The 19,674-nt window shown below is 37.5% G+C and overlaps 1 protein-coding gene across 3 annotated transcripts in view; it reads right to left on the bottom strand.

Moving 5' to 3' along the window:
- Positions 1-19,674, bottom strand: part of ZFAT (zinc finger and AT-hook domain containing) — a 346,703-nt gene that overhangs the window by 28,464 nt on the left and 298,565 nt on the right. For all 3 annotated transcript variants that reach the window (XM_073679918.1, XM_073679919.1, XM_073679920.1), the window contains exons 14-15: positions 9,669-9,787; positions 1,915-2,038 (exon numbers count right to left, since the gene is read on the bottom strand). In XM_073679918.1, the coding sequence (XP_073536019.1) occupies positions 1,915-2,038; positions 9,669-9,787 (243 nt within the window). The remainder of the gene's footprint in view (positions 1-1,914; positions 2,039-9,668; positions 9,788-19,674) is intronic.

Genomic DNA, 19,674 nt, shown 5'->3' on the forward strand with positions numbered 1-19,674 from the left:
AGGAAAAAGATGAAATATACATAATTAACGAGCAGGAAATTAAACAAGTCGACTTTATATTGAAAGGATTGTGAGGAGCTTTACAATGTTGTCTTTTCCTTGCGTTGCGTACCCTTCCTCTAAGGCCGCCATCTGTGCGACCATCTGCAGACTCTCCTGGTAAACAAAGCGCGGCTTCTGCAGACTCATTTGTGGAGATGAAAACTAAATAATGTTCAGAAATTAGACGGCATCTCCATATGTAATGTGATGGACAGGCACTAGACCTACACTAAAAGGCACGGTGACCTCAATTATTCCTCTCCGGTTTATCTTTTATCCCAATATATGAAACTATTGTATAGTTGTAGAAAATGCAAAAAAAATAAAAAATTGGGGGGGAAGAAAAGAGCTTTGTTCTATCTGGACAGACCTATTTCTCCAAATCAAGCTGATCGACATAGGTCTGGACAGCCTCAAAGTTCTCCTGCAGTGGCCACTACAGGAGAGATGTGGTATTACACGGTGCACATTTACAGGTATTGGTGGCAGGAGCAGTGTGGGAGCTGCTCTTTGCTAATAGAGAGAGGATCTCGAGAAGCAAAATGTCCATAGAGCGGATAAAGAACACCCCATTAAAATATTGTTTTTTTTTCAATCACTTTATTTATGGAATATATGGGGCAGGAGTTTCAGATTTTTTTGGATTATCGCTTTCCAGATAATTTAATTTTCTCAAGTGACTTATTTTTTTCTGATTTATCACTCCATCCAGACTAGGGAGTTTGGGCTCAGCAGTTGGCTCGACTAGTTCTCTTTCGACTTGGACAGAAAGCGACCGCTGCAGCCACTGATTGGTTGCAGTGCTCATGTGGTGTCGCTTTCCAGAAAAGTGAGGACTATAGCAGGGAATATGGGCAGAGCTCTGGTGGAACAACAGAAATCCGGTAGGTGGGTTTTTTTTCCGCTCTTTTTACACCCATCTGGACCCAAAATTAATATAAAAATTATCAGTGGCAACAAACCATAGTTCAGTTTTCACACATTTGTTTTTTTTAAGGACTGACATGGGTCTCCTGACCCAAACTTCACATCGTCTTAGGCATATATGAAGCTTTTAAGCTGAAGGTCAGGAGACATGGGCCCTTTAAGGACATCGCAGTCAGTATATGGCCCGAAAAACTTATATTGACTTTTCTAGCGGTCAATTAAAAACAACCCAAAAATGTGGCAAGTCAGCAGAAAATGACTGGGCGGGTGGGCATAATACTGGTTTGATGAGGTTGCCCCCAGGATAGCAGCTAAATACTGCAGAACTGTGCACCCCAGCTTTACATCAACTACTTGGAGACTTCACTGAGTTGAGCAGGCTCCGGAGTTGAGCCTGTTCCGAGAGCGAGGGTGCTTGGTGTGTTTCACCTGTGAGAAAGTCTAACCTCCTAGTTGCTGATGTCAATTAAAACAGCGGCATTTAGGAGGTCAGGCGCTTCCGAAACCAATCAGCTTCCACATGATTTGATTGTGAAGTGCTGATGGATAGTCATAGCACCGGGAGCTGGAGCCCCCCCCCCCCCCCCCCCCCCGAGTCTGCCATGATAGTCCAAATAGGAGACCAGTAATTGTATAATACACTGCAATACAACAGTCCTGCAGTGTACCGTATAAGCAGCCAAGCAATGGTATAAGGAGAAAAATGAAAAACTGTCACGTCTTTAAGGGGTAATTGTAAGGCGACAGACGGCTCATACCTCCCCACCCCCAATAACCTAAGAAACATGAAGCCTTCATGGCCATAACTGACAATTAAAATTTACCGCAGCTCCACGAAACCCTTCCTCCGCCAGTTAATATAAACAGATTGATAACAAACCTACAGCAACATTATTATTTACTCGCAGACTCTTTAGTATTCATTCGTCTTCACACTCCACTTACTGGTTTCCGAGGTAAAGCGGAGATCCTGGAGAGCGGCGACAGCTGTCTGCGTTCCCTGAACATCTGCTTCAGCTTCAGTGATATGAAGGAACTGGGTAGAGACCTCCTCGGTCACATCCGATTGCTACACCCCGCATGGAGGAAGGAAAAAGGAGAAGAGATGAGAAGTGCTGCGGGGAGGGCAACGTGAAGGGTTTGTACTGCAGTCTATAGGATGATGGCGCCAATTACTGCAGACAAAACTGGAATTAAAAAAATTAAAGGGAAAACAGATTTTCTGTGTTCTGTCTGGTGTAGCACCTCATGGGCGGAGCATGACACAGGGACTCGCTCAGGAGTGTGTTCTTGCAAACCTGGTGTTATACTCCATCTCCCAGGAGCTGCACTAAGTATAACGCGCGTCAGGGGGGTCGTAAAAATCCATTACCTTGTACCCCAAAAGAAGGGGGTTCTCAGTTCAGGATCCTCATCTCTTGGAGAGCAGTTACAAAGCAAGTGTCTCATTCTGGAGGATCTGTCCTATATTACACAGTCAACTCACTTATCTAATGAGCAATGTGTAATACTTAATTTTACCCTATGGTGGCGCTGCAGAAAAATCAAACACTTACTGGCAGGATTTCACACAGGTCACATCAGATTTCATTTTTTTGATAAGGAACCTTTGGAAATGTATTGAGATTGTGTAGAGTGAATCATCCCTTTAAGCACAAAGTTTTATTGTGAACCACGGGTATAATATTGATGGCTTTGATATTCCATTCAGTGGGTGTCAAGAGAGCTGCTTCACACTTCAGATATATTTGTGGGAGGAGAAGGTGAGGAATAACTGGCAACGTATCAGACAAAGCTGCAAGGACTGTAAGGTCCCCGACAACGAGCTTTGCCCAGCACCTCTTCACTTATGAAGAATCTGAATCAACCACTCTTGGGAGTTGTACCCAATTCCTACATTTGGTACTGGCAATGTCCTATAAGAAGCCTGCCAAATATTAAAAGACCCTTTTACTGCACCTTAAAAATGTGAAAACTGCTTCTTAATATCTAAAATCCATTCTGAGATATGATCGTTTAAAAGTAATAGGCCTTAGGCCTGAGGCTGCACTACCGAGAGGGCATCAAAGATATTAATATCTGCATCTTACCTGAATAGAATAGTGACAGTAAAGCCATAAATATAAATTAATAGTGCTTAGATGCATAATCTATATGGATCAAAATCGGACCAGGATATGTTGACTCTGAACTCTTTCAGTAGTGCAGCCTTCTCTTTGGGCCTGTAACTTCCAACCCTCATATCTCAGCATAGAAATAAGATATTAAAAAACGGTTTTCACATTTGTACTGAGCACTAGATGGTCTTTAGTAAAATTTATCTGGTGAATATCCTTTTAATTTTTTCTTCACATGCTCCTCTTTGGTTCACAGCTAGCTTTAAGAGCCTTTTATCCTGATTTCTACCGGGAATGACTTCTGTCAAAATCCGCCCAATCTTTAGGAGGAAAGGGCCATTAGATGGAAGACAGAGAACATTGTAGATGCTCGATTTATTCCTGGCATTGTCTGGGCATTAATCACTGTTCTTGGATCGTGCCGACCAGTAAGGGCTTATCGGACAACCCGCTGACAAGCCCTAGAGTCATCACCTGCCCTGTTCCGATCGGCTCCGGCGTGCCAACGGGAACACCGTGTCTCACCTGCCGCCTGGATGTTTTCTCATTACACCGATCAGAAAAAAAAAACTTTAGTCATTTAAGAATGAAGAAACGCGTTTCACGTTCATCAGATAACAACACGGAATCCATTCGCCAAAGGCCAACGGCGGTTTAAAATCGACTTCAATAAATCAGCGAGACAGTTAAATCAGCAAGTCCGCGGCCATCAAACCTGAAATGTCACATTTCCCCGGGATCGGCGATACCCCTTATCTGATCGGCATTTGTCATCCGTGACAATTACAATGTAACTTGCGGCTGCATAATAAGAATGATTTTCAGATTCTGTATGCGGAGGGGGAAATCAATGTGCAAGTGTCTGATGTGTAGCTCTATGTCTAAGAAAAACGACCGTGGATGGAAATGGTGCAAATATAATGAGGGGGGAGGAAGCAGGAGCATATATCACGACCACTGGAAATAACACTATTCGGAAAATTAAAGGGGAACTCTAGGAAATACAAAGTTTATATTAATTATATTTCCAAAAATTGCATTCACTAATTTTATTTCCTATTAATTTAAATGTATTTTATTTGTTGACATTGTCCCAAAAAAATACATTTAAAGGGAATCTGCCAGCAGGTGCATCATGATGTCGGGGCAGGGGTCCTGGAAACTTTACTTTAGTGGTCAAGTGACTGGAACAGGATAGAATTAGATGTAAACTTTTACACAAGTCAGACAATCAATCACAGGCCTTAATGGTCAGGTGATCAAAGAATGCTTTCTGACCCGTTGGGAACCCACAGAAGCCGGCAGCACTCAGGCCATTGGGACTGGAGAGGGTTGTTTTTTTTTTTTCTTAACAATCCCACTCTTCTGTCATTTTTTAAAATTCAGAAAAAATGTCGGAAAGGAAAACTGAGAACAGTTAGATTACTGAGGTGATGTGTTAGGTCTGCCTAAAGAGATGTGCTTTCAGGACACATTTAAAGCTGTGAACGCTGGGTACTAATAATTTTGTCTGGGGTAGTGCATTCCAGAAAACTGATGCAGCACGAGAGAAGTCAGGAGTTGGAGGTTTGGATTATTAACTGTTATCAAAATGGAGAGCATGGGTAGGAAGGAAATGACTAAGGAGATGTACAGGAGTGCAGCACAGGTAGGGTGTTAAGGAGATAAGGGAGGAGATGTAGAGCGGTGCAGCACTGTGGTGAGGACAGGAAGGGAAGTAGATAGAGATCAGGGAACAGATGAAATGTGGGGCGGTGCAGTACTGTGGAGAGGATGGGTAGTGGGTAGACAGAGGCGATGGAGATTTTTGGGCAGTGCAGCACTGTGGAGAGTTTGGGTAGGGTGGTAGACAAAGATGAGGGAGGAGAAGAAGGGCAGTGCAGCACTGTGGAGAAGATAAGTAGGGAGGAAGACAGAGATAAGGGATGAGATGTAGAGCGTTGCAGCACTGTGGACAGCTCGGATAGACAGATATAAAAGGAGATGTAGGGCGGTGCAGCACTGTGGAGAAGACAGGTAGGGCGGTAGACCAAGATAAGGGCGGAGATGTAGGTGGTGCAGTACTGTGGAGAGGATGGGTAGAGGATAGACAGAGATGATGTAGGGTGGTGGAGCACTGTGAAGAGGACGGGAAGGGGTGTAGGCAGAGATAAGTGAGGAGATGTAGGGTGGTGTCACACTGTGGAGAGTTCAGGTAAAGTGGTACACAGAGATCAGGAAACAGATGAAGGGCGGTGAGGCACTGTGGAGAGGTCGGACAGAAGGGTAGACAGAGATCAGGGAACAGATGTAGGGTGGTGCAGTACTGTGAAGAGGACGGGAAGGGTGGTAGACAGAGACAAGGGAGAAGATGAATGGTGGTGCAGCACCGTGGAGAGGATGGGTAGGGTGAAAGACAGAGATGAGAAGGAGATGTAGGGCGGTGCAGCACTGTAGACAGAATAGGTAGGATGGTAGACAGAGATGAGGGAGAAGATTTCAGGGGTGCAGAGGACAGGTAATGTGGTAGACAAAGATGATGTAGGAGATGTAGGGCGATGTAGAACTGTGGAGAGCTTTGTACCTGCCTGTACTAAGTTTATTACCTAAAACCATTGGTGGAAACTCTCCCCTCATATGTTAAAGACACGACGGACGTCCTGAATAGGGTTGACGGGATCTATGTGGATCCAGATTTGATCATTGAGTCTCTGTATACTTGTATTGACCATAAACATAGGTTGGAAGCTGTCCGCTTCTTTCTTGGGGGGAGCAACCGGGATGTCCCGCTGTGTGATCTGATAGTTGAGCTCCTCCAATTTGTACTCATGCACAATTTTTTTGTTTTTAAAGACTCTTTTTACCTTCAGCAACGCGGAACCGCCATGGGCGCGGCCTGTGCGCCTTCGTACGTCAATCTATTCCTCGGCCATTGGGAGAGGGGTATTTTCGGCGGTGGGGGCGTGCAGGCGGTGGACCATGTGCAGGGCTGGCTGAGGTATATTGATGATGTTTTATTTTTTTGGCAGGGTACTGTGGGGAAACTCAACAATTTTATGGGCAGCTTGAATGAGAATTCGCTAAATATTAAACTTACTTATAAATAAAGATTGATTTTCTGGATGTCAGTCTGGAAGTGGATAAATCATCCTTTCTCCAGACTCACGGTGTCAGAAAAGAAACATCAGTGAACTCTCTTCTGCATGCCTCATCTGCTCATCACAGTGCTACCATCAGGTCCGTTCCAGTTGGTCAGTACCTTCGAATGAGAAGGATATGCTCTACGGATGAGCGGTTTGAGAAGCAGGCCGGTGATCTTAGGGATAGGTTCCTCCAAAGGGGATATAGCCATAGGAATGTGAGGGTCAGAAATAATAGGGCCAAAAATACTACTCGTGGCCAATTACTCCGACCCAGAGTGGGTGGACGTGGATCTGATCAGAAGATCAGGTTCATCTCCACATTTAACCACGAATGGGAAACCATGAGGACGGCGATGAAAAAACATTGGCCGATCCTCATGATGGAACCTTGTTTGGCGGAAAGCCTTGGAGCCACCCCAATGATGACTCCAAGGCGTTCGAAGAATCTCAAGGATATTCTAACTCGGAGCCATTATGCTCCCCGTACCCCCAATCCTTTCGGTGCTAGACGCCCTCTACAAGGCTGCTTTCCATGTGGCCACTGTGCGGCATGTGCTAATATATCCCGTGCCATCACCTTCAGCTCTGTCGATGGAATTCGCCAATTTAACATCAACCAATATATTTCCTACGGCACGACCCATGTGGTATACTATGCCACGTGTGGCTGCCCAAAGGTGTATGTGGGCTTGACTTCCAGAGAGCTGAGGGTGAGGACTAGGGAACATGTTCGCGATATTGCTTCTGCCAGCACAGTGGCCGATCCCTCTATATTACAAAACTCTGCCATGACATTTTAGACAATTCCACAACTGTAATGCGAAGACCTTGGCCATTAAAGGCATTGATGGTGTGCATGGTGGCATTAGAGGAGGCAACCTGAAAAAGATATTGGCCCAAAAGGAGACTCAATGGATCACAGTTCTGGGTTCAATGGTACCGCATGGTCTCAATGAGACTGTTAGTTTTGTGCCTTTCCTGTAAGCACCCCTATCTCCCCTGGTTGGTTTTTACTGTTCCTTGTCTTTTAATTTATATAATGATATTTTACTATTATTTTTTATGCGTTATTTGTCATTCATTGTATATTTCTCTATTCTTACCTGACAGTGATCTTCCTTTTGAAAGCCAATACAGAGTTGCTTTGGGGCCATCACCTTAGGGAAAACTGCTGCTCCTTGTGTTAAGACAATGTATCTACGTTAATGGGACGAATCACCAGAAGAATCCTTTGTGTGACCCTCTAAATTGTTTGTAATATATATATACATATGTATTTGCACATCTATTTGCTGTATTTGTTCTTAGGGGTGGGATTTATGTGGTTGCCCTTGCCCACCTGTGGCCCACCTCTTGCCCGGCGCTGTGTCCCTTGCGGTGTCGCACAGGGCTGTGCGCATGACCGGGAGCCCTGTGACGCATCCCGGTTCCCGCGCATGCGCACGGTGCGTGACGCCCGTGGGGGGGAGCGGTAGCTCAGATGAGTGGGCGCGCATGCGCCGTTAGAACCATCACCCATTGGCTGAGGCTACACCATGTGACTCATCACATGGTATAAGTAGGTCCTGGAAGGTATAGGTGCATATTCCCCCATGATGAAGCGGTCATTTATACAAGCGAAACGTGCGTAGGGGACATGGGGAATCTTCTCACCAGGCTGACGGTCCCATTGGCGGCTGGGTATGTTCATGAGTCCAATTATTTAATATGTATTCTCCCTTGAGCCTATTGATAACTACCAAGATGTACTGGGTACTATACCTTCCCTTTGGCTCAGGGTCTAACTTATGGACTCATTAGATACTATCAGTATGTACTATGTGTAGGAATGCCCTTGTGGCATAGTCAATATTCATGATACCATATTGTAATTGGCGCCACTGGCTACTCACAGCTTGAGGTCTGTGTTGATCACTTTGTTGTGCATAAATGTTATATGGGTGTTTTTTGTTACTTATTTTAATATTTATATGCAATATATGCAACAAAATTTCAATAATTGTTCTAAGCTATTGAAGACTACCTCTTGAAGCTCATCAAGAGAATGCCAAGAGTGTGCAAAGCAGTCATCAAAGCAAAAGGTGGCTACTTTGAAGAACCTAGAATATAAGACATATTTTCAGTTGTTTCACACTTTTTTGTTAAGTATATAATTCCACATGTGTTAATTCATAGTTTTGATGCCTTCAGTGTGAATGTACAATTATCATAGTCATGAAAATACAGAAAAAGCTTTAAATGAGAAGGTGTGTCCAAACTTTTGGTCTGTACTGTACATGGAGTTGTTCTTGGGGGACAAAAGGGGCACTGTTCCCACTTTTGAACCTCTAATCATGATGTTTGTGATCCAAATGGGTTGTTGTATAAAATCTGTACTACGTTTATGTTGTATTCTGAAATGGATTGGCAACCATTCAAATAAGTGGCACAGTGTGGAGGCATCGGTGTTGCAGCCAGAAAGAAGTACGAGTCTGGCTGCTGCATTTGGGCAGGGTTACAGAAGGGAGTGTTAAGTGAGAGGACAATGGGTAGTGACTTGCAGTAATCAAGATGAAAATGAATAAAAGCTACAGTAAGAGTTTTTGCACTTTCGATGATGAGGTCGGATTCTTGAGATGTTTTGGAGATGTAGGAGACACGAGCGAGTGAAGGAAAGATCTGAGTGAAATATAAACCCAAGAGAGTAGGGTTCTGGTGATGCCACAAAAGAAATATTAATATCAAATGTATAGGGCGGAAACACAAGGAGTTCAGTTTTGGAAAGATTTAGTGTCGGATAGAGGGAGGACATGATGTTAAAGACAGCAGACAGACAATCCCTAGTATTTTATAGTAATTCGGGGGTGATGGTAGGAGAAGATGTGTATAATCGGGTGTCTTCAGCACCGAGAGGGAAATTAAAAACAAATCTGATGGTTTATCCAATAGGGGTGGTGTATAGAGAATAATGGAGGGTGGGAACCTGGAACTGAACCCTGAGGAACCTCAACAGTAAGGGGAAGAGTAGGGGAAGAAGAGGCGGCAAATGATACAGTGAAGGAGCGGTCCGAGAGGAAGGAGGAGAACAAAGAGAGACGTGTCTTAAGGACGATGGAAGAAGTTGGTTGATCTTCAGTGTCAAAAGCTTCAGAGAGATCCAGGAGAATCAGAAGAGCAAGGTGACCATTAGATTTAGCTTTATTAGCTCATAGACAAAAGCAGTCTCTGTAGAGCGTAAAAAGGGAAAACCAGATTATAAAGGGTCCAGAAGAGCGGATTACACGAGAGTAGGCCAACCGTTCCAGATTACAGATGAAGGGGAGATTAGAGACTAGCAGGCGTCTGGAGATGTTATTCTAGTAATGGGGTTATAAATGTTTGAAAGAGGAAGAAAATACATTATTTATTGTCTCCCAAAACCTCACATTTTCTGTGCACATTTATTGGCTGGTGCCCCGATCACTTCCCGTCCAGCTCTTACCTCCCACCCTGCGTCTTTGTCGCTCTCCAGCAATTTCAGGCCGTGCTTGTTCTTCAGATGTCTGTTGAATTCCCACTTGGTGCCATAGACAAAGCTGCACACGGGGCACTTTATGCCGCCTAAACCGAAAGAACAGAATATAAAGAAGAAGCGGGAATGAAAGAGCGAAATAAAAGCCGTCTCTGGAAGGAATCATACTGTATAACAAGATTCAAAGGAAAACAAAAGAAGACAACGATGTCAGAGAACATAGGACCATCTACACCTACGTAATGTCACCGCACGACATGTGGCCTCAGATACAAAGAGAGAAACAAACAAAAGACATCGGGCTAATTACCATCTGTAAGCCTCAAATATTAATCACATCTCCAAGTCCTCCAGTTATATCTGAATAACAAAGAGGCGATCAGCAGCCGCCAGAGATTCACCCACTGACCAAAAACAAAGCGAATGGTGTAAAAACGAGAAACACATACTTGTTACATGATAGATACAACGTAATGTTTTATTTCAAAATGGTGATCAATGATCTTGTCCATAACAGATGCCAGTGACCATGTTCATTACTCAACATATATGCAGTATTATAGTAGTTATATTCTTGTACATAGGGGCAGTATTATAGTAGCTATATTCTTGTACATATGAGCAGTATTATAGTAGTTATATTCTTGTACATAGGAGCAGTATTATAGTAGTTATATTCTTGTACATAGGGGCAGTATTATAGTAGTTATATTCTTGTACATATGAGCAGTATTATAGTAGTTATATTCTTGTACATAGGAGCAGTATTATAGTAGTTATATTCTTGTACATAGGGGCAGTATTATAGTAGTTATATTCTTGTATATAGGAGCAGTATTATAGTAGTTATATTCATGTACATAGCAGCAGTATTATAGTAGTTATATTCTTATACATAGGCGCAGTATTATAGTAGTTATATTCTTGTACATATGAGCTGTATTATAGTAGTTATATTCTTGTACATAGGGGCAGTATTATAGTAGTAATATTCTTGTACATAGGGGGCAGTATTATAGTAGTTATATTCTTGTACATAGGGGGCAGTATTATAGTAGTTATATTCTTGTACATAGGAGCAGTATTATAGTAGTTATATTCTTGTACATAGGGAGCAGTATTATAGTAGTTATATTCTTGTTCATAGGAGCAGTATTATAGTAGTTATATTCTTGCACATAGGGGGCAGTATTATAGTAGTTATATTCTTGTACATAGGGGGCAGTATTATAGTAGTTATATTCTTGTACATAGGAGCAGTATTATAGTAGTTATATTCTTGTACATAGGGGGTAGTATTATAGTAGTTTTATTCTTGTACATAGGAGCAGTATTATAGTAGTTATATTCTTGCACATAGGGGGCAGTATTATAGTAGTTATATTCTTGTACATAGGAGCAGTATTATAGTAGATATATTCTTGTACATAGGAGCAGTATTATAGTAGTTATATTCTTGCACATAGGGGGCAGTATTATAGTAGTTATATTCTTGTACATAGGGGGCAGTATTATAGTAGTTATATTCTTGTACATAGGAGCAGTATTATAGTAGTTATATTCTTGTACATAGGGGGTAGTATTATAGTAGTTTTATTCTTGTACATAGGAGCAGTATTATAGTAGTTATATTCTTGCACATAGGGGGCAGTATTATAGTAGTTATATTCTTGTACATAGGAGCAGTATTATAGTAGATATATTCTTGTACATAGGAGCAGTATTATAGTAGTTATATTCTTATACATAGGGGGAAGAATTATAGTAGTTATATTCTTGTACATAGGAGCAGTATTATAGTAGTTATATTCTTATACATAGGGAGAAGAATTATAGTAGTTATATTCTTGTACATAGGAGGCAGTATTATAGTAGTTTTATTCTTGAACATAGCAGCAGTATTATAGTAGATATATTCTTGTACATGGGGCAGAATTATAGTAGTTATATTCTTGTACATAGGAGCAGTATTATAGTAGTTATATTCTTGTGCATAGGGGGTAGTATTATAGTAGTTATATTCTTGTACATAGGAGCAGTATTATAGTAGTTATATTCTTGTACATAGGGGGCAGTATTATAGTAGTTATATTCTTGTACATAGGGGTAGTATTATAGTAGTTATATTCTTGTACATAGGGAGCAGTATTATAGTAGTTATATTCTTGTATATAGGGGGCAGTATTATAGTAGTAATATTCTTGTACATAGGGGGCAGTATTATAGTAGTTATATTCTTGTACATAGGGGGCAGTATTATAGTAGTTATATTCTTGTACATAGGAGCAGTATTATAGTAGTTATATTCTTGCACATAGGGGGCAGTATTATAGTAGTTATATTCTTGTACATAGGGAGCAGTATTATAGTAGTTATATTCTTGTACATAGGGGGCAGTATTATAGTAGTTATATTCTTGTACATAGGAGCAGTATTATAGTAGTTATATTCTTGTACATAGGGGTAGTATTATAGTAGTTATATTCTTGTACATAGGGAGCAGTATTATAGTAGTTATATTCTTGTACATAGGGGCAGTATTATAGTAGTAATATTCTTGTACATAGGGGGCAGTATTATAGTAGTTATATTCTTGTACATAGGGGCAGTATTATAGTAGTTATATTCTTGTACATAGGAGCAGTATTATAGTAGTTATATTCTTGTACATAGGGAGCAGTATTATAGTAGTTATATTCTTGTTCATAGGAGCAGTATTATAGTAGTTATATTCTTGCACATAGGGGGCAGTATTATAGTAGTTATATTCTTGTACATAGGGGGCAGTATTATAGTAGTTATATTCTTGTACATAGGAGCAGTATTATAGTAGTTATATTCTTGTACATAGGGGGTAGTATTATAGTAGTTTTATTCTTGTACATAGGAGCAGTATTATAGTAGTTATATTCTTGTACATAGGGGCAGTATTATAGTAGTTATATTCTTGTACATATGAGCAGTATTATAGTAGTTATATTCTTGTACATAGGAGCAGTATTATAGTAGTTATATTCTTGTACATAGGGGCAGTATTATAGTAGTTATATTCTTGTATATAGGAGCAGTATTATAGTAGTTATATTCATGTACATAGCAGCAGTATTATATTAGTTATATTCTTATACATAGGCGCAGTATTATAGTAGTTATATTCTTGTACATATGAGCTGTATTATAGTAGTTATATTCTTGTACATAGGGGGCAGTATTATAGTAGTTATATTCTTGTACATAGGAGCAGTATTATAGTAGTTATATTCTTGTACATAGGAGCAGTATTATAGTAGTTATATTCTTGTACATAGGGGCAGTATTATAGTAGTTATATTCTTGTATATAGGAGCAGTATTATAGTAGTTATATTCATGTACATAGGGGCAGTATTATAGTAGTTATATTCTTGTACATAGGGGCAGTATTATAGTAGTTATATTCTTGTATATAGGAGCAGTATTATAGTAGTTATATTCTTGTACATAGGGAGCAGTATTATAGTAGTTATATTCTTGTACATAGCGGCAGTATTATAGTAGTTATATTCTTGCACATAGGGGGCAGTATTATAGTAGTTATATTCTTGTACATAGGAGCAGTATTATAGTAGATATATTCTTGTACATAGGAGCAGTATTATAGTAGTTATATTCTTATACATAGGGGGAAGAATTATAGTAGTTATATTCTTGTACATAGGAGCAGTATTATAGTAGTTATATTCTTATACATAGGGGGAAGAATTATAGTAGTTATATTCTTGTACATAGGAGGCAGTATTATAGTAGTTTTATTCTTGAACATAGCAGCAGTATTATAGTAGATATATTCTTGTACATGGGGCAGAATTATAGTAGTTATATTCTTGTACATAGGAGCAGTATTATAGTAGTTATATTCTTGTGCATAGGGGGTAGTATTATAGTAGTTATATTCTTGTACATAGGAGCAGTATTATAGTAGTTATATTCTTGTACATAGGGGGCAGTATTATAGTAGTTATATTCTTGTACATAGGGGTAGTATTATAGTAGTTATATTCTTGTACATAGGGAGCAGTATTATAGTAGTTATATTCTTGTACATAGGGGGCAGTATTATAGTAGTAATATTCTTGTACATAGGGGGCAGTATTATAGTAGTTATATTCTTGTACATAGGGGGCAGTATTATAGTAGTTATATTCTTGTACATAGGAGCAGTATTATAGTAGTTATATTCTTGTACATAGGGAGCAGTATTATAGTAGTTATATTCTTGTACATAGGAGCAGTATTATAGTAGTTATATTCTTGCACATAGGGGGCAGTATTATAGTAGTTATATTCTTGTACATAGGGGGCAGTATTATAGTAGTTATATTCTTGTACATAGGAGCAGTATTATAGTAGTTATATTCTTGTACATAGGGGGTAGTATTATAGTAGTTTTATTCTTGTACATAGGAGCAGTATTATAGTAGTTATATTCTTGCACATAGGGGGCAGTATTATAGTAGTTATATTCTTGTACATAGGGAGCAGTATTATAGTAGTTATATTCTTGTACATAGGGGGCAGTATTATAGTAGTTATATTCTTGTACATAGGAGCAGTATTATAGTAGTTATATTCTTGTACATAGGGGTAGTATTATAGTAGTTATATTCTTGTACATAGGGAGCAGTATTATAGTAGTTATATTCTTGTACATAGGGGCAGTATTATAGTAGTAATATTCTTGTACATAGGGGGCAGTATTATAGTAGTTATATTCTTGTACATAGGGGGCAGTATTATAGTAGTTATATTCTTGTACATAGGAGCAGTATTATAGTAGTTATATTCTTGTACATAGGGAGCAGTATTATAGTATTTATATTCTTGTTCATAGGAGCAGTATTATAGTAGTTATATTCTTGCACATAGGGGGCAGTATTATAGTAGTTATATTCTTGTACATAGGGGGCAGTATTATAGTAGTTATATTCTTGTACATAGGAGCAGTATTATAGTAGTTATATTCTTGTACATAGGGGGTAGTATTATAGTAGTTTTATTCTTGTACATAGGAGCAGTATTATAGTAGTTATATTCTTGCACATAGGGGGCAGTATTATAGTAGTTATATTCTTGTACATAGGAGCAGTATTATAGTAGATATATTCTTGTACATAGGAGCAGTATTATAGTAGTTATATTCTTATACATAGGGGGAAGAATTATAGTAGTTATATTCTTGTACATAGGAGCAGTATTATAGTAGTTATATTCTTATACATAGGGAGAAGAATTATAGTAGTTATATTCTTGTACATAGGAGGCAGTATTATAGTAGTTTTATTCTTGAACATAGCAGCAGTATTATAGTAGATATATTCTTGTACATGGGGCAGAATTATAGTAGTTATATTCTTGTACATAGGAGCAGTATTATAGTAGTTATATTCTTGTGCATAGGGGGTAGTATTATAGTAGTTATATTCTTGTACATAGGAGCAGTATTATAGTAGTTATATTCTTGTACATAGGGGGCAGTATTATAGTAGTTATATTCTTGTACATAGGGGTAGTATTATAGTAGTTATATTCTTGTACATAGGGAGCAGTATTATAGTAGTTATATTCTTGTACATAGGGGGCAGTATTATAGTAGTTATATTCTTGTACATAGGAGCAGTATTATAGTAGTTATATTCTTGTACATAGGGGTAGTATTATAGTAGTTATATTCTTGTACATAGGGAGCAGTATTATAGTAGTTATATTCTTGTACATAGGGGCAGTATTATAGTAGTAATATTCTTGTACATAGGGGGCAGTATTATAGTAGTTATATTCTTGTACATAGGGGGCAGTATTATAGTAGTTATATTCTTGTACATAGGAGCAGTATTATAGTAGTTATATTCTTGTACATAGGGAGCAGTATTATAGTAGTTATATTCTTGTTCATAGGAGCAGTATTATAGTAGTTATATTCTTGCACATAGGGGGCAGTATTATAGTAGTTATATTCTTGTACATAGGGGGCAGTATTATAATAGTTATATTCTTGTACATAGGAGCAGTATTATAGTAGTTATATTCTTGTACATAGGGGGTAGTATTATAGTAGTTTTATTCTTGTACATAGGAGCAGTATTATAGTAGTTATATTCTTGCACATAGGGGGCAGTATTATAGTAGTTATATTCTTGTACATAGGAGCAGTATTATAGTAGATATATTCTTGTACATAGGAGCAGTATTATAGTAGTTATATTCTTATACATAGGGGGAAGAATTATAGTAGTTATATTCTTGTACATAGGAGCAGTATTATAGTAGTTATATTCTTATACATAGGGAGAAGAATTATAGTAGTTATATTCTTGTACATAGGAGGCAGTATTATAGTAGTTTTATTCTTGAACATAGCAGCAGTATTATAGTAGATATATTCTTGTACATGGGGCAGAATTATAGTAGTTATATTCTTGTACATAGGAGCAGTATTATAGTAGTTATATTCTTGTGCATAGGGGGTAGTATTATAGTAGTTATATTCTTGTACATAGGAGCAGTATTATAGTAGTTATATTCTTGTACATAGGGGGCAGTATTATAGTAGTTATATTCTTGTACATAGGGGTAGTATTATAGTAGTTATATTCTTGTACATAGGGAGCAGTATTATAGTAGTTATATTCTTGTATATAGGGGGCAGTATTATAGTAGTAATATTCTTGTACATAGGGGGCAGTATTATAGTAGTTATATTCTTGTACATAGGAGCAGTATTATAGTAGTTATATTCTTGTACATAGGAGCAGTATTATAGTAGTTATATTCTTGCACATAGGGGGCAGTATTATAGTAGTTATATTCTTGTACATAGGGGGCAGTATTATAGTAGTTATATTCTTGTACATAGGAGCAGTATTATAGTAGCTATATTCTTGTACATAGGGGGTAGTATTATAGTAGTTTTATTCTTGTACATAGGAGCAGTATTATAGTAGTTATATTCCTGTGCATAGGAGCAGATTTATAGTAGTTATATTCTTGTACATAGGGGGCAGTATTATAGTAGTTATATTCTTGTACATAGGAGCAATATTATAGTAGTTATATTCTTGTACATAGGGGTCAGTATTATAGTAGTTATATTCTTGTACATATGGGGTAGTATTATAGTAGCTATATTCTTGTACATAGGAGCAGTATTATAGTAGTTATATTCTTGTACATAGGGGGTAGTATTATAGTAGTTATATTCTTGTACATATGAGCAGTAATACAGTAGTTATATTCTTGTACATAGGGCAGTATTATAGTAGTTAAATTCTTGTACATAGGAGCAGTATTATAGTATTTATATTCTTGTACATAGGAGCAGTATTATAGTAGCTATATTCTTGTACATAGAAGCAGTATTAAAGCAGCTATATTCTTGTACATAGGGGCAGTATTATAGTAGTTATATTCTTGTACATAGGGGCAGAATTATAGTAGTTATATTCTTGTACATAGGAGCAGTATTATAGTAGTTATATTCTTGTACATAGGGGGCAGAATTATAGCAGTTTTATTCTTGTACATAGGGGCAGTATTACAGTAGTTATATTCTTTTACATAGGAGCAGTATTATAGTAGTTCTATTCTTGTACATAGGAGCAGTATTATAGTAGCTATATTCTTGTACATAGGGGCAGTATTATAGTAGTTATATTCTTGTACATAGGAGCAGTATTATAGTAGTTATAATCTTGTACATAGGGGGCAGTATTATAATAGATATATTCTCGTACATAGGAGCAGTATTATAGTAGTTATATTCTTGTACATAGGGGGCAGTATTATAGTAGTTATATTCTTATACATAGGAGCAGTATTATAGTAGCTATATTCTTGTACATAGGGGCAGTATTATAGTAGTTATATTCTTGTACATAGGGGGCAGTATTATAGTAGTTATATTCTTGCACATAGGAGCAGTATTATATTAGTTATATTCTTGTACATAGGGGGCAGTATTATAGTAGTTATATTCTTGTACATAGGGGCAGTATTATAGTAGTTATATTCTTGTACATAGGAACAGTATTATAGTAGCTATATTCTTGTACATAGGGGCAGTATTATAGTAGTTATATTCTTGTACATAGGGGGCAGTATTATAGTAGTTATATTCTTGTACATAGGAGCGGTATTATAGTGGTTATATTCTTGTACATAGGAGCAGTATTATAGTAGCTATATTCTTGTACATAGGGGGCAGTATTATAGTAGATATATTCTTGTACATAGGAGCTGTATTATAGTAGTTATATTCTTGTACATAGGAGCAGTATTATAGTAGTTATATTCTTGTACATAGGAGCAGTATTATAGTAGCTATATTCTTGTACATAGGGGCAGTATTATAGTAGTTATATTCTTTAACATAGAAGCAGTATTATAGTAGTTCTATTCTTGTACATAGGGGGCAGTATTATAGTAGTTATATTCTTGTACATAGGGGCAGTATTATAGTAGTTATATTCTTGTACATAGGGGCAGTATTATAGTAGTTATATTCTTGTACATAGGAGCAGAATTATAGTAGTTATATTCTTGTACATAGGAGCAGAATTATAGTAGTTATATTCTTGTACATAAGAGCAGTATTATAGTAGTTATATTCTTGTACATAGGGGCAGTATTATAGTAGATATATTCATGTACATAGGTGGCAGTATTATAGTAGTTATATTCTTGTACATAGGGGCAGTATTATAGTAGTTATATTCTTGTACATAGGGAGCAGTATTATAGTAGTTATATTCTTGTACATAGGGGGCAGTATTATAGTAGTTATATTCTTGTACATAGGGAGCAGTATTATAGAAGTTATATTCTTGTACATAGGGAGCAGTATTATAGTAGTTATATTCTTGTACATAGGAGCAGTATTATAGTAGTTATATTCGTGTACATAGGAGCAGTATTATAGTAGTTATATTCCTGTATATAGGGGGCAGTATTATAGTAGTTATATTCTTGTACATAGGAGCAGTATTATAGTAATTATATTCTAGTACATAGAAGCAGTATTATAGTAGTTATATTCTTGTACATAGAAGCAGTATTATAGTAGTTATATTCTTGTACATAGGAGCAGTATTATAGTAGTTATATTCTTGTACATAGGAGCAGTTTTATAGGAGTTATATTCTTGTACATAGGGAGCAGTATTATAGTAGTTATATTCTTGTACATAGGGGGGCAGTATTATAGTAGTTATATTCTTGTATATAGGAGCAGCATTATAGTAGTTATATTCTTGTATATAGGAGCAGTATTATAGTAGTTATATTCTTTTACATAGGAGCAGTATTATAGTACTTATATTCTTGTACATAGGGAGCAGTATTATAGTAGTTATATTCTTATACATAGGGGGGCAGTATTATAGTAGTTATATTCTTGTATATAGGAGCAGTATTATAGTAGTTATAATCTTGTATATAGGAGCAGTATCATAGTAGTTATATTCTTGTACATAGGGGCATTATTATAGTAGTTATATTCTTGTACATAGGGGCAGTATTATAGTAGTTATATTCTTGTACATAAGGGAAGTATTATAGTAGTTATATACTTGTACATAGGAGCAATATTATAGTAGATATATTCTTGTACCTAGGAGCAGTATTATAGTAGTTATATTCTCATACATAGGGGGAAGAATTATAGTAGTTTTATTCTTGTACATAGGAGGCAGTATTATAGTAGTTATATTCTTGTACATAGGAGGCAGTATTATAGTAGTTATATTCTTGTACATAGGAGGCAGTATTATAGTAGTTATATTCATGTACATAGGAGCTGTATTATAGTAGATATATTCTTGTACATAGGAGCAGTATTATAGTAGTTATATTCTTATACATAGGGGGAAGAATTATAGTAGTTATATTCTTGTACATAGGAGGCAGTATTAGAGTAGTTATATTCTTGTACATAGCAGCAGTATT

This window comes from Phyllobates terribilis, unplaced genomic scaffold, assembly GCF_046119375.1.
Source record: "Phyllobates terribilis strain yellow unplaced genomic scaffold, ASM4611937v1 Scaffold_4__5_contigs__length_816908805, whole genome shotgun sequence".
Taxonomy (NCBI): domain Eukaryota; kingdom Metazoa; phylum Chordata; class Amphibia; order Anura; family Dendrobatidae; genus Phyllobates; species Phyllobates terribilis.